At 33.2% G+C, this 16,467-nt stretch overlaps 2 protein-coding genes across 6 annotated transcripts; one reads left to right on the top strand and one right to left on the bottom strand.

Moving 5' to 3' along the window:
- Nucleotides 1-1,599: 1,599 nt before the first annotated feature.
- Nucleotides 1,600-4,678, top strand: LOC112286682 (uncharacterized). 5 transcript variants are annotated; one of them, XM_024528816.3, is made up of 7 exons: nt 1,600-1,876; nt 2,244-2,338; nt 2,520-2,605; nt 2,910-2,984; nt 3,265-3,324; nt 3,530-3,585; nt 3,796-4,678. In XM_024528816.3, exons 2-7 carry the CDS (start codon nt 2,335-2,337, stop codon nt 4,613-4,615), a joined length of 1,101 nt encoding a protein of 366 aa, XP_024384584.1. In that variant the 5' UTR covers nt 1,600-1,876; nt 2,244-2,334; the 3' UTR covers nt 4,616-4,678. The 5 variants fall into 5 exon arrangements, with proteins under 5 accessions (XP_024384584.1, XP_024384583.1, XP_024384586.1 ...); XM_024528815.3 differs by having other exon boundaries at nt 2,904-2,984; XM_024528818.3 differs by having other exon boundaries at nt 1,636-1,876; nt 3,265-3,341.
- An 88-nt stretch (nt 4,679-4,766) lies between these two features.
- On the bottom strand, nt 4,767-7,257 carry LOC112286681 (armadillo repeat-containing protein LFR). The gene has a single exon (XM_024528812.3). The coding sequence runs from the start codon at nt 7,007-7,009 to the stop codon at nt 5,609-5,611; it is 1,401 nt and encodes a 466-aa protein (XP_024384580.1). The 5' UTR covers nt 7,010-7,257; the 3' UTR covers nt 4,767-5,608.
- Between the last annotated feature and the right edge of the window lie 9,210 nt (nt 7,258-16,467).

The following is a 16,467-nucleotide window of genomic DNA, read 5'->3' as shown; positions in this document are numbered from 1 at the left end:
CATAGTTTTTCAATAAAAAATTACTTTTGATTTTACATTTAGGTTTAGTCTTCAAAGTAAACTTAATTTTTTTGTGATATTTTTGAAGATAATACAATAGCATTTCAGAAACACTTAATTGATTATATTAATTTATTATTCTAATTTTAATTAAAAGATATATATATATATATATATATATATATAATGTTAAATCAGTTATTATCATCTTTATTGTCTTCAAAATAAGATCTTGATCTTAAATAAAAATTTAATCAGTGTAGATATATATGAACAATCAATATTAATGAGTTGAGTTCAAAAACTTTTTATATCTTTTATATATTTGCATCAATCACATAATACAATTCAAACCTTATTGATCATTATAATATAAATTTTTTTGAACAAAACTATGGACATGCAACATACATTCGAAAAAAAATTGTAGAGTATAGAACTCGCCACTAAGTGTCGCAAAAACCTCCTTATTCAAACGACTGTCGTCGCCATCGTGGGCTGTCGGATCACAGCTGCGGCTCAAATGAAATCTCAACCGTCGATCGGATTCCTGGGAACGGAGGGAGGGAACGTAAGGAACCAGGGTGGTGGGCAGGTTGGAGGGCGGGTAGGTTGGGAGCTCACAAACCATTCCTCATTGGGCCTGCACTGATCCACATTCACATACATGGGGCTGCCTCTCAATCCCACTTTTTAACCATCACTCTTGCTTCAAACAGTTCTTTTTTGTTGTAATACTTAACAGCACCCAGTGTACATGATACCTTTGTATCCAGGAAGAATTCTTGCAACTCATAAGTTTTTTAAGTAGTATTTGAAAATTTTATTAAATATGTTATAAAATATATGTATTTCATAAAACTAAATTTAAATATTTAATCATAATTAATTTGATACTTTTTAAAAATGTATGATAGACGTTATTTAAATAAAATATAAAATTAAATTAAATGGGTTTTAGTTGTATGACAAAAAAAATAGTACTACTTTAAAATAATAGTCTTAAAACTATAGTAATGCAAAAAACACTTTAGTTTTGAGATATATATATATATATATATATTTAAAAATTAGTCTTTTTAAGTATTTTTATTTTTAAAATTTAAAATATTATTTTATATTTTTAAATAATAATTTAATTATTATTTAAATAAAATAATAAGGATTTTTTATTTATAGAACTATAATAATGCTAGAAGCATCTTTATACATTTGTAAAAATACTGTGTTCATTAAGAAAATTTACAAAAATTACTAATTAAAAATCATATTTTTTAAAAATAAAAATAAAAATAATAAAATAAAAAATAAATATTTTAAAATATCAATTGTTTAATTTTTATATTATACAAAATTCAGCACCCATGTCAATGTGGATGAGTGCTGGCCCAATGAAGAATGGGTTCTGAGTTCCCAACTTACCGCCCTCCAACCTGCCCGCCCCCTGGTTCCCCTACGTTCCCTCCCTCCGTTCCAATTAGTTCGATCGGCGGTTGAGATTGCATCTGAGCGGCAGTGCGATCCGACGGCCTACGATGGCGGAGCCGGTCGATTGAACAAAGGAGGTTTTCGCGACACGATTCTACGAGGGTGGGGGCCCAGGCGACGGGGCTGGTGGAATGAGAGACCCCCTTCTCGGCCTCGGCCTTCCCGCACATTTGTGCACCTCCTCCTCCTCCTCCTCTTTTGTAATGTGCTCATCCTGCATCTCTTCGTAGTGGTGTTTTCTTACTGTTGGGAAATTATTTGTGTTTTTTGGTTCCGTTTTTGTCTGTGGAGGCCGTATGAGGAACTCGGGTTTTTCCTGAGACTAAGAAGCGATTAGTTTCGCTCCAATGCGAAGGCCTCGCTAGCTTAATTTGGAATTTTTCATAAGGTGCGGGTAATTTTGTGCTCTCTTTTTGGTTCGAATTCATCGGATGTGCATTGAAGAGGGAGCATTTTTGTTTGTTTGTTTGTTTGTTTGTTTGTTTGTTTTTTTTTTTTTTTTTCATAGTGATATTTCGATGCTTGAACCCTGGAATGGAGTACTGTAATTGGAATTCCTGGATGATTGGGTTTTAGACTGCACCGCATTGCATCAGGTGAAGAGTGCGGAAGTGTCCATGAAGAGATTCGTTTATCTGTGTGTACATATTTAGGGTTGCTTGTCTCGAGATCGGGGAAGCGCTTCTTTAATGAGGTTAGGGTTTTTGAAAGTCTACTGAGTTAACATGATGTCTCTGCCTGCGTTGGAGTTCCAGTGTGCATAATGTTACGCAGTCAGCATGCCGAAATCGTGAACGTGGTTTTGAGGACTGTGTGATTGCAACCTAACGATCGTCATCCTTCAGTATGGGTATGTGCCAATTCAGCATTTTTTTTATTATTTTAATTCATTTTTATTGTTCAATCGTTGAAGTCTCTAGGTTGATCATTTTCACGCGTTTTATTGGAAATTATTTTAAGACAACTTAAGTCAGGAGGTCAGTCTGAAGTTGTATTGAAGGAATTTTATTACTGTATGATATTGATGGTAGACGAGGGGGACGATCTGTATGGCGATCTCGACGAGGGTGTCGGCGTCATGCCATCACTTAAGGCACCCTTCCAACCCCTCCAAGCGGTAAGATTCTCATATATATATATATATATATATATATATATATATATATATATATATATGGATTTAGAAGTCGTTCAGATAGTTCTTCATGATGGTGTTGGTGCTCCTTTGTGAATCAGAGCGTCAAAATTTGTGGAATGTATTGATATCCTCAGCTTTTGAAGTTTGGAAACATGATTGGGGAAGAGTAGAATTTCTCTTTTGTAATAAATTGAGATTTGGTAATAACATAGTTCCTCTTGACAGTTCTCTTACAAATGCTTGAGATGCAATAGTTGATTGATTATGCAATACTCAGCTGCAGTATGATACTCGTGAAGAGGTGTTCAGAAAGAAAGAAATAGAGCTTACCAGCAAGGTGGAGTCGTTGAAAAATGAGGTAATTAACTGATGTGTCACTTATTTCTCCAGCAATACTATTCCAAGGAATAACTCCCTCTACCAAACTTTTGCTACCAGCTTGATGCCAAAATGCAGCGATTGTACATTGTGCCTAAGATGCTCAGACCTGATTATGCGGGAGTAATATAGCAAACTAATGAAAGCTAGGAAAAATGTGGCTTTAGTCTTCGTTGAAATTCTAATAGATTTGAAGAATAAGGAGTGTTCTTCAACTCTCTCATCAACCTTGTTTAACATTTTCCTAGCTAGATCTGCAGGTTGAGGCGTTGCAGCAGGACAAGGCTGTTCTGATTCGCAACATTTCATGTTTGTTCAAGGTTGTCTACCTGCTCTGGTATTATGATATTCTGCTCAACAATTAGCACTTCATTTCTCTGGACGTTTAACCCAGGGTCTTGTATCTTTGTATTCCATAATACAGAATAATATAATTGTACTCATGCATCAGTCATTTCTTTTATTTCCTTGCTGCCATCATTTGCTCGTCTGAACATGGTAAGGCTTGACTGGAGGAAAACGCAGACAGCACAAATGGAGTTGGCCAGGAAAGACAAACAAATGAAAGAGCTACGGGAAGAGTAAGTAGGTGGCCTTTAGCCTCCCGACGTTGGGTTTCATCATGCTGTTAAGGCCCTTAACTTGATGTCCTGTGCCAATACCGTATACCGCCCTAAGACAGACCTTTTTAATTGCTAGAATTATCATCGTCCTCTTACGTGTACTGTGTGTACCGCTGATCTGTTCTCATACATATATTCTATCTGATTCACGAAGTGTTCGACTCGCAGGAATCTGCGTTTCAAGCTCGGTGGCGCACGTGGGCCTGCTAACGTCAGGGCTGTCTTGACCAGGGCAGGAGATAAAACTAATGGGCAATCAAAGTTGTCTATTGACCAAATTCCTCACAATTCTCGCATCACCGGAAGCTCTGATGAAGATAGGCGGTTGCATGATTCAGCTGGTGGTGCAATTGATCGGGTGGCTCAGGTAGCTTTGTCAATCCAATCTGCCAAAACAGGACAGAGGTCCACACCAGAAGGTTCAATGGTGGATGGTGCTCTTGAGCTGTCTGTTGAGATGGACAGTAATGTACCAAGTAACATTAGAAAAAAACCAGACTCGTTGGGAAGTCAAAGTATAGTCGAAAATGCTGGTTCCGATGGGTACAGAGTGATCTCGGATGAAAGAAAGAAACAGCGTAGGAGCCCCAGCAGAGGTAACCATCATAGAGACACCAACCTCGCTGATGGTGGTGATCAACATTCAAAAGGCTATTTTTGCAATGATAAAGATGATCGCAGTCGCAGTGACCGACAAAGAAGAGATGGAAGGCGAAATGGAGATGATGGACGAAGTAGGCATAGGAGTCCAGACAGAAATTGGGACGGTAGCAGGAGTGCAACTGCAGACAGGGACCATCGAAGAATTGATAATTATCTCAGAAACTCGAATAAAAGGAAGAGGCATAGGAGTTCGAGTAGGGAGAGGGAGCGCAGGCTTAAGGATCGAGAGAGCTCGAGAGCAGCCAAGACTCTTAGTACTAATGACTCTGAGTTTTCCAGAGAGAGAGAGAGAGAGAGAGACTATTCAAATAGACATCAAATGTGATTGAATGTGCTTTCAACAACTCTGATTTATCTAAATATACAGGGTTAAAATATTACTAAAATATTTTGGAAGTGTTTCACACTGTATGTACATTTAATTATTTTACTGTCTAATAGACGACACATACTGCATTACAAAACATGCCATAATATCTGGGCAAAAGACAACTTTCATTTTATCATGACTTAAACAGGTGCAGAGGAATAACAAACTCCGGATATAGGTCAGAATTACATTTGTCTGTCGAGCATGCTGAAACGATTCTGCTGCAAAATCTCACTTGTCGGATGGGTCTACAATTTTAAAGCATTAGAACTTGACTTATCAGGTACAAATCAATCAGAGGCATGCATCTTGCGGAGCCAGAGTCGCCAGCTCAACCTCATCCGTGACATAATATCCCAAAATATTGCAAATGACACAAATCGTCCACTGAAACTTCTCCTGAAACTCTCCGTGGAAAATCATAAAAATAGATTTCGCTGGTGTCCTCAAAATCTATTGGCCGAAAGAGCTCGGATTTCTGGTTTGCTATCTTCGCAATGCAGCAATAACTACACTCTCAGCATCAAGAAAGATGTGTCGAACACTGAGTATGATCCACACGTCGATGGTGTAGCAGCTGGACAACATATCCCCCAACTGACAGGTCTCCAAACTTGAGACCAGTCTAAGGTATGAACCTACGATAATAATGTAACACGGAGTAGTCCGTCCCAGCCGATTCAGAATTTGATTCACTTGACAAACGAGACCTGGCTTCTTGTAAGACTTTAATGCCACAACGTCCGAAGTCAGTGATGCCTTGTAGCGGACAAGCTGATGGTAATGAAGAATTTAAATTGCCGCACCGAATGGTTTTCACACAACTCGATGTACTTTTCGAATATGCAATCAACATGTGCTCCTCCGGGAAGCTGTGGGATCCTTCAAAGAGCGTCTCTGTACAATATCCTCAGCGTTTGAACGCAGCAAGTATAAACATTATTCAAATCACGATGAGCCCCACACACCTCGAAGGGATCCCATCTTGGAGCTGATGCCTGAACTGAGCTCCCAAAGAATGCGGGCGAAAACATCCGACATTCGCTGGTCCACAACAGCCAACTCAGCTATGGAACTCTCGTAGGAGAGCATTACAGCTCTATTCTGAGGCTCCGAGGCCAAGTTCTCAAGCGTAAGAGCTGCCTTTCGACAAACTTCCTGCGGGTAATGGTTTCCTGAACCTACCACTCTCAGCAACCTTGCAACGGCCCAGCGCTCGCTAGCAAGGCCCAGCCGACATTCAGTGTTGATCTCCGAAAAATTGTGCAGTGCTGCCACAGCAGCAGCGAGTGCATCGCCGGATGCTTCAGTACTTAAGAGCTCCACCAATCGTGGAAAGATCTGGGAAACAAAAGGCATAAGAAAGGGCTCATTGTCAGGATTTACAACAAGCCGTCCTAGAAGCTCTGCTGCACAACAGTGCCAGGAAATTACAGGACAAGACAGCATCATCATAATAGCATCAATCATTCTCTTTTCCGACATCGAGCTTCCTGTGTTACTCGCTTTGTTATTCCCATTGTTAGTAAAAATCTTGAAACATAAAAATGTCGCTAAGTTCAAAAGAGTCTCTATCGAGTTTGTAACCAGCTCCTCGTCCTCAGTTTCATGAGCTTCCAACACTGTAATCAAAGTTTCTAAGCATCCTCGGTGCTGAGCCATGGACGCTTCATTCTCAGGCATAAACGAAAAGTTGCGCAAAACATTGGAAACCGCCACAGCACAGATTTGTTTCTCATGACGACCAATTTCGTCGAGATTGAAAATGCCTTCCTCATCCCAGCACCATCCCTCCTTCGTCTCCACTGCGTCACACCCATCGCCCCCTTGCACATTCTTCTCTGCTGCCGCCCTAATGTGGAGCATTGCATCATCGGGGCTGTATATCTCATACTCAAGACCAAATCCCGTGTATGGCTGATCGGCTCCCAATAGCCTCGGCCTCGACAGCTTCGCAAACACCCGCTCGTGCGCGATATCCCGCCACTCGCTAATCACCTGCAACAGCGAATCCAGCAACCCCGGCACTTTGGCCAGTGGAGTCGCGTCCTTGCGAGAGTCATCCTTCTCCTTAAAACTCAACAGCGTCAGCGCGTTGATCGCCCACGCAAGCTCCCCCTTCAACCCGCTTTGCAGCGCCATCACGATCCTCTTCGTGTGCTGGTCGGCGAAATTGTAGACCACTTGAAGGGACGGACCGAGGTTAAGACCAGGCGAGGGCTGATGTGCCGTTCCGCCACTCGCATTTTCCAAATGCCCAGAGACATTGGCGTTATTTCCAGCGTTCACTGTAGCAGGTCGTCCCCGCTTCTGCCCGCTTCCACCCCCTGCCCCTGCTGGTCCAGCCATCGCTCACCACGTCCCTCGGCGCTTCTAAATTTCACAACACCACCAATCCTTTCAAAGGAACTCCTCCTGAAGGAGACCAGTCACAAATGTTATGCCCGCTATCGCAGCATCATATCTAGCCCTTCCTCAACCTCAAACCCTAATCGCCATAGCCAGCTTCCCTTCGCAACGCTGCTCATAAGTCTGTCCAAGAGAATACCATTAAGGCGAATTCCGTTAATATCCTGGAACAGAGCCGCGATTACAGGAATCCGAACTAGAACAGTGAAGTTGAAGGCATCAATACAGAACTTACACACCGTCTCTGTTCCTCGTTCATGACGAATGTTATCATTCATCCCAACTGTCGTGCCCCAGGTTATCTTGCCGACAAATGCCTCTTAGAGAATCTTTACAATCCTTTCTTCTTCTTCTTCTTTCTTCTTCATGATTTATTCTTTTTTGAGCACTTATGTTTACTCTATTACGAGGAAAAAGAGAAAGCTACGTAATCTCCAACCCCTTATGGAAATTAGAAGAGGTACAATTAAATATATAGAGTTGATGTTTTATGGCATATTACATTGTGGCTAATGAGATGGGATATGTTAGCATCTACAAGAGTTAGCACAGGCCTATTCACAAATTTGTTATTTTAGTACCACATGTCGTGGGAATTTTGGCATTCTTCACATCTACTACATTCCAATATTTATTTACTTGTGTCCAATAAGTTCAAAATGATAGTCCTTTGGTTCAAAAATTATAGTTTGCTAACACTTTGGTATCTAGAAGCCATCGAATGTCCAAGAATATTTTGTTTCTAAATAAATTGTGGGATGTTAAGACAAGTTTTTCCTTTGGACAATATGAAGAATTATAGTTAGTTGGAAGCACTCTCTAAATACTATATGCTAACAAATATTCCTAAAGACCATAAAAGATAGTTTTATTTGTGTCTTTGTTGTATACCATATATTATTATGTTATTATATAGAGCTTAATTCATACCCATTGTTGTATGGTGTGATTTTCTGTTTGGGAATACACCAAGTACCTAATTATAGAGAATTTAGCTTTAACCTATTGGACAAGTTCCAATAAGTAATGTATTCTTTTTATAGAAGCCAAAAAAATATAATAGTATCAAAAGATATTTTATTGATAAAATTCTTTTATATTTAAGAAGTTTTATACATAAGGCTTTCTAAAGTATTTAAAAATGTCCTAACATCCTTTACTATACCAAATCATAACTAACTATTTGCCTATAGGTTTGATTTTCCATAAGCTCAAAGAAAATCCATAATCGTCTTACAAATATCCATCTTTATATTATAATTTTACCATAGCTCTATATCTCCATCTTAAATATATATATATATATATATATATATATGAAGTCTTGGCTTCCAAAAAACCCATTATTTTTCATAAAATGTCCAAATTGTAGCAAAATAATTTCAAAATAATTTTCTTTTATAAAGGATTTTTTTTTTTTTTTTTTTTTTTTCTTTGAAGTTTAGAAATTCATATTTCTTGATATAACTATTAAAATTTTCTTAAATTTTTAGATAATATAGAATTTATCCTTAAACTTCACTACAAAAAAAATAAACCATAAATCTACTATAAATCGTCTGGCATCTTACAAATCCTAGCAAGTCCTTTAAATCCTAATTTATAAGTACCTGAATACAATTTTCTCTATATATAAAAAATTCAAGACTTTAATGCCACAAAATTTTTATATAAAGTTTATTAATATGATAACTTATATTTTTAGAAATTTTTAGCCAAAATCTTATCAAATTGCTTAAGATATAGCTCAAAACATAACCACTAGTAAATCAAGTCTCTTACTGCCCTTAGATTACAAGTGTTGACTTCAACTTCCTATATATTCCTTCATCCTAGCTTAGAATTCATCAAGCAATATGTAAAAAGTATGGCTGAAAAAGTATTCTCTCCAATCCCAGTCGTCAATTCTTCATTACATTTTATACATGCATAATATGTCCAAAAGAAAGAATATAAATATAAAATCAACACCTTAACTTTGAGCACCTATATCTCTTTCATAAAAACTCCAAATCATCCAAAATTTTCACCAAAACCATAGCTAAAAATCTAAACTCTTTGATTTTAGCCTCTTAAGTTTGAATGAACTTAAAAGAATAATCCTAATTTCTAATAAGGCCTTAGGCAACCTCCTTGAAGTCCATTGTGCATGAATTTTGGTCAATAGCAATAGATATTTTCATCATCTATCTCCATTCATCCATATGGATGTTCTAATTATTCTTTTTGCTACCAAAATTCTTCTCCAATCTTTTTTTTATAAGATTTATATAACATATGTCCTAAATACTAAATAAAAAATATAAAATAAGATTTTAAGAATTACCAATGTCTAATAAAGGTGGTTCTAAATATATAAACTATTATCAACATAAAAAAAACTTCAATAATAGTCCTTTTAAACTAACCACTTCAAAGTAGTAATCTAACTATATTTTATGATTAACTAAAATCTAATAATATAATCCTTACTACATTGTATAATAAATTATATATTTAATATTTATGTGCATTATTTTTATATAGTAGCCAAATCACAATATGACATCCACTTCCTCCAAATTTGTGCATCTTCTACTATGCACCAAGAAGAATCAAAGTTGTTGTCAATGTCATACTATCTCCTCAATATTGTCTTTTTTATGATTCATTTCCTCTTCTTCATTTGTAAGGAAATCAATATCTTTTCTAGTACCTTTAATTGTTATATCTTAATTCCATTGCTTAAAATATTTTATATATTTTCTTACAATTAAAATATTAAAGTATATTCCATCTAACTCCTTTTATATATATGTAGCATTATCTAAAATATTTACAACCACATAAGATCCAAACTAATGTTTTGATTTTTTTTGTAAGGTACTATGTTGATTATCCAAATTCTATCATAAACAAGTATCCAATCACCTTTATGAATTTCTTATGGCCTTAACTAGTGCTACTTTTTAAATCTATCTTTATTTTTCAAATATGCTTCTTTCAACTTTACAATTACTTTTTTTATATCCTCAGGTCTCCTCTCTAGTTGACAAATTCAAATTGTAAAAAGTTCTTTTCTACTCATGTTGTCTTGTTATGGTAAAATACTCCAAGTAGATATTTGTACTTTAATTGGTATAATAGGCTTTTGTACTTATATCAATTCTGTTGGCATATATCTAGTTATTGAACCATAAGTAATACAATCAACCTATAAAGCAAATGGTAATAACCTTGGCCATTCTTTTGTTCTTTCTTTGCATGCTTTAATAATAGTTTTAACTACTGGAGGATGACCTTACTCACTTTTGGCAATATTCTCAACATAATATACTATTATAAGTATAAGCTTAATTCTACATCTTTTAAAAATTTTCCTGTCTCATGTGCATCCAATTCTCCATGATCAATAATAATCTTTTCAATACATCTATATCTACAAACCTTATCTTCTAATAGAAATCTACAAACTTTTTTAGTGAATTTTTTTTGTAGAGGTCTTCCTTCCACTTGATTAGATAAATCTTTTCATACCAAAATCAAGTATCATATTTGCCATAATTCCATAGGCATAGTAACTAGATTTATAATCTACTTATAATGTATTCCAAGAAGATATATAAGATGCAACTCAACTTTGTGTCAAATCTTCAAATATATTTGATAAATTTGATATGATTCTATAAATCTTATTATATCTCTATACATATTATGCCACCAATATCTTTCTTTGAGCTTATTAAAAGTAGCATAAATACCTTTTTGATCTGCCTACAAACTATCATGGAATTTTTAAATCAATTGTTTCTATATTTTTTTCTTGCAAATCACTCTTTGTAGTATACCACTATCTCTTTTGTACTGTTATTATAAGTAACCATCTTGTAAAAGGTAGTTATAGGCTTTCCTTCTAATCTACTTAAAATGAACATCATTCTATCATAGTTTCTTTGATAATGTACTCAAGTAGTACCCACTATCTATCCATTCTTCTTTGGATAACTCTTCCATAAATGATTTTGGATATTCATTCTCTCCTTGATGTGCTCTAGAATAGAAGGTAGTACCTATAACTTTGATACCATTAATCAAATTTTTTTCTTGTTTATACCTAGTCTAGGTTAGCATATCTACTATTAGATTATTTTTGCTTTTTATATGCTTGAATTCAAAATTCAAGAATTTGATGTATGTAATCCATCTTAGCATGATAATATCAGAGATGTTACAATTGGTGATCATTTCCAATAGAAACAAACAATATATTTCTACTATCACTAGTACTTCAATTAAATAATCTCTTTTAGTCTTTATAGTTGTATGTATCTTCTACAACTCCCGTTTCACTTGTAGATGGTTCCTATGTTGTTCATTTAATATTTTGGCTCCAAATTTTATAGTAAATCTATTTTCTTCCTTATTATCTTGTCCTGAAGTCCAACCAATAGCTATTAGACTTATATCAATTATAAGTATTATTGATTTGCTACCTTCATAATTTATTCTTTTTAGCATAGGTAGAAAAGATAATAAATATTTTAATTTTTCAATTATTTTTGTGTGCTTCTCTTCTCATTTAAATCTCTTTCTATTTTATAACAAATTATAAAAAAAATCTACTATATGTTTATAATGAAGAGTCCAAACATAATAAAATATACATGCTTCTAAAAATCTCTACACCTCTATTTGTATACTACAAATTTCTTTCATTTTTTGTATAACATCTATTTTACTAGGGTCTGTCTTATGACTAAACCATCTACATAAATATCCTATAATATCAACCTTCTAAATTTCAAAAGTGGATTTAGCTCCTAATAATATATTAAGGATATGAATCTTGAGGAAATAAAATCCTTAATACACTCATGTATCATTGAAAGGAGCTAAAAAGTCATTCAAAGTTGATATAATATTGAACTAAAATGGCTATTACCAAAAATAAGAAGACTAAAAATTCTTGGAACAAGACTAAGAACTAGAAAGGCATTGATAAGAATGAAGAAGGTTTCATTCTTTCCTCCATATATACTCTTAACTAGGAGCTATGTAGCAATGTCCTATGCAACCTCTAAAATGTGTTGATTTTACAAGATACATATCTTAACTTACAAGGTAAGTTTTTTATATATGTACTACATAGTTAACTTATTCTACAAGCTATCAATATGTGATTAATTTTTTGACTGAGTTTTTAATCTACCAATCAACTACAAACACAGGTAAAATCAAGCAGTGTCTATTAAGCTTCTATGAATCTTTTCGAAAAGGTCTTATAAAATTAATCTACTTTTATCTATTCCTATCTAATCAAATAGGTATTTATTAAAATACCTATGTATGTCCATAACATTATTTCCCCTTCTAGGAACGAGTTCCATGAGGAGTGGTCCTCATTTGTTGATGAAGTGTAAGATGTGGCAAATTGTATTTTTGACATACTCCGATCTTTTTTCTTTTTGAAGATGATTGATAGGTCCTATCAACCATCGATAGTATCCTATACTAGTGCAAGAAGATCACCCTATTATTTGGTCTTTGTTGAGGCCTTCATAACTTCCTTCAAATAAAATATTTAGAACATCATGAGGAGTTGTTTCTACCTCGATAAAATCACCAAACATCGAGACTCTTTTCTAAGGTTGTGATAGCAAATACGTATCTTGCCATCTATTTAAGGAAGGACATGTCGTTCTTGAGGACCTTCATCTTGATTTCATCATCTTGAAGATTGTGACAATCGCAATGTGTAGTCTAGTAAGTTCGAAAATGAAAGCTCTTGAGCTGAATCTGTTGGTTGTTGGTTTTCCATCTCCTTAGCATCATAAATACACAAAAGCTACAAAAAAAGATAGAATATAGAATGTTATCTTCTTTTGATCTTGTTTCTTTAATATGCAAAGATTTACTATTTTTCATCTTGATTTAATGGATGTCGTTGATGAAAGGCTTCAACTTTCTTTACTATATTTACAAGATTCTTTTGTAGCTTCTATGTATGTTCACATGCAATGGCTTGAGTAATAAATTATTTCAAAGATTTTGTCTTTGGAATTGTTAATAATAAGTCTTTGATATTATCCTTCAATCCATATCAAAATTAATTGATAAGGGCTTTGCCATTCTAATCCATGTTACAAGTAAGGTTTTGGAATTTAGTAGCATGTATGGTGGTTGATTGTGATCCTTGCGTAAAGATAAGAGCTTGATTTGTGCTACTCTTTTTTGATCACTTTCTCTTAATGTGGCCATAAATACTTCTAAGAATGAATTCAAATCATAAAAGAGTTACAAATCTTTTTTTTATTAAAGATACAAAGTAAGAGAAAGCATTTCCTCATAGAAGTGTACATATGAATCTGACTTGAATGAATTCATTGTACTATTGGAAAAGATACAAGCTTAAATAGAGCTTGACTTGTTAAAAAAATCCTTAAAATTTTGATCTTATGCCATCAAACTTCTTAGGTATATTAATCTTTGTCCTCGTCATACTTCTAGAAGCAAATCTTTGTAGATTTGGTTGTGAGGTCGACCTACTTGCTTCTTTTAAGTGCATAATTTTTTGCCGTAGACTTTGAACTTCTTCTATAGGTGTAGGCATAGTATTTCTATGATTCATGTTGGAAATACGTGAGATTTTCACTCTTAGAATGTTGACAAGCTTATGAAGTTCTGCAATAGTTGAAAATCTATTTTCACTTTTTTTAAGAGTAGAATCCATAATCTTTCTTTCTATAGACAATCCAACTTATTCAAAAACTTAAATTAGAGGATGGTAATCCGCAATCTCTAATAAAAATTTCTACAAAAGGAGTAATCTACTCTCTGTAAGAAAAAGATGAATGTTAAGAAAGAAGATTTTTTATTTAAAGGTAGATAGTCTATATGTGAACCTAAAATCCACAACTCTATAGAATTAGTATTATACAATAAGCTCGAGAGGTAGAATGGAAGAACTTTTAATTTTGAAATTATTAAATTAATTTAAATATGGATGTTTCTAGTTCAATTAAAATTAATGCCTTTTAAGCAATAGTTATTAATATTAAATTAAAATATTAAATAAAATTTACTATGCAAAAATGATAAAAAAATAATTAATTAAGTTATTACTATTAACTCGCAATAAGAATAAAAACTTAAGTTTAAGTTAAAATTAAAAGTTAAAAGTTAAATTTAAAAGTTAAAGTTAAAATTTAAAGTTAAAAGTTAAAATTTAAAAGTTAAAATTGAAAATTAAATTTAAAAGTTTAAGTTAAAAATTAAAAGTTAAAATTAAAAGTTAAAATTAAAAGTTAAAATTTAAAATTAAAGTAAAAATATTAAAGGTTAAAAGTTAAAACTTAAAATTTATTATCCAAAAGTCAAAATTTAGAGATTACAAGTTATTATGAAGATGAAAGTAAAAATAAAATAAGAGAAGTAAAAGCAAAGGTACCTTAACAACATCTAAAGATTGAAGGTAGCGACCTCCTTCTATTCCAAAATTTTGCCAAAAATTATAACTAGTTCCAAATTAGATGGTTCTTAGTTTGTTGCAAGTTTAATTTAAAGATGCTCTTTCTTCAATAAATTTCGTTGCAATCTAATAAATTAATCGTGAGAATTGTTTCTTTGAAGTTGAGTGATCTAAACTGTTCCGGCGACCAACCCCCTTCACTTAGAAATTTGCTAAAAATCCAAATTGTCTTCAAATCCAATGAAACTTAAGCCTTTTCAAAGCTTGGCTTATAAAGCTCAATGTTTTTAAAATTTTAGTTGAATCCAATTATAAAGTACTAAAAAATACTTTCTCAAATTTGATTAATTTAAATTATGAAGGCAGTTGACTCCCTTGCAGTTAAAGTTTCACCAAAAAGCCTTACCTTGTTGGAAAGCTAACAACAAAAGATACAACGACAAGAAATTTTAAATTGAAAGAAAAAAAATTAACCAAATGATTGGAGGAAATTCGAGGCTTTTAAAACCCTTGGAAAACTTGAGAGGCCAACGGAGCTATCTACCACAATGAAGCATGTTTTAAAACCCCATGATTATCATTCACAACTAAAAATCTATACACATCTACCTACAAGTTCACAATGAGATTTAACAATCTAAATAAAATTAAAATTAGGATTTTTGGCCAAATTCTGGCTTGGCTTTGTCCTTCACCAAAAAAGAAGAGAGAGAGGGCTTAGAAAACCAAGCCTCTCTTATATACTTGAGTGGAGGCTTGTGAAAGGGTGTCTGCATCTCCACCCTTGATTTTTGAGATCCCTAATCTAGTTCTATAGCCTTCATTCATCCAAAAGTTAATTTCATTACTAAGGCTGATGGCTATTGTAAGTGGTAAAAAAAGAAATTTTTAGTAAATCTAGCTTCACCATTGTGTTTAAAACACCTTTTTATGCTAAGATTGACTATTCACATGCCTCCATCTATGTTTATTTTTAATTTTTATGAAATTTTTTATCCCTATAGATTTTAGCAATTATTGTAAAATCCTTCAAAATGAAAATTCCAATGCTCCACTTGTATGTTGGAGGAAAAGGTGCCGATCTTGTTTTCTTTATCCCATGAGGTGAATCCAATGGCGCCATCACATTTGAAAGCCTCTATTAATTGAAAAAAACTACTTTGCTACTTATTTTGTTGAAGTTGAAGAAAAGGCTTCAAAACGGTCATTGCTAAACTTCACTAAATCTTTTAGAAAGTTTTAATTCTAATTTACTCTAAATGATATGAAATGATTGTGGATGAATTCATAAGCTCACAATCAACCCTTATAGCAATGATTAACAACCTCTAAATTATTAAAACTAATCAAATTACTATTCTAATTTCTAATCCTTATCATTTTGGTCTTAATTAATATAATTCAAGGGATCAAGCAAGGATTTTTACCATCAAAGGTTAAAATCCTAAAAATTTAATAAAACCAGATTCTACTTATATAATTCTTAATCTAACATGCTCAATTATCATAAAATAAGAAAAATTTTAAAAATAAAATTTTGGAGCATAAATAAAAGTTTACACCACAACTTTCAGAATACAATAATAGAAGTGGGATAATTCCACTTAATATTATTACTTTTAGTTTTGTTAAATAATTTGGATTAATATAGCAATAGACTTTTATAAGATATTACAAAAAACTCAAAATTCTCTTATATTGCTAATAATTTTTTTTTGATATATATATATATATATATATATATATATAAACAACACATCAAGTTTGATTAATTTTTAAATATATTTTAGATCTTATGAATTATGTCCAATAAAAAAATAAATTTATAAATAAAATTTGTATTATTATTATTATTATTGTTAAAATTTGATTGTATAAAAGAATAAAAAATGGTTGAATACAAGTTTATACTTAATATTATATAGTTAAATTAAATATAATAGTAAGTTTA

Source organism: Physcomitrium patens, chromosome 9 (genome assembly GCF_059467195.1).
Source record: "Physcomitrium patens ecotype Gransden chromosome 9, ASM5946719v1, whole genome shotgun sequence".
In the NCBI taxonomy this organism is placed as follows: Eukaryota; Viridiplantae; Streptophyta; class Bryopsida; order Funariales; family Funariaceae; genus Physcomitrium; species Physcomitrium patens.
The sequence above is the reverse complement of the archived record's forward strand: the minus strand, read 5'-3'. Positions and strand labels throughout refer to the sequence as shown.

Coding starts and splice junctions, on each gene's coding strand:
- LOC112286682 (XM_024528815.3), top strand. Junction 2,985..3,264: donor TGGAGTCGTTGAAAAATGAG/GTAATTAACTGA, acceptor CTAGATCTGCAG/GTTGAGGCGTTGCAGCAGGA. Junction 3,586..3,795: donor ATGAAAGAGCTACGGGAAGA/GTAAGTAGGTGG, acceptor TTCGACTCGCAG/GAATCTGCGTTTCAAGCTCG.
- LOC112286681 (XM_024528812.3), bottom strand. CDS start 7,009: ATGGCTGGACCAGCAGGGGCAGGGGGTGGAAGCGGGCAGAAGCGGGGA.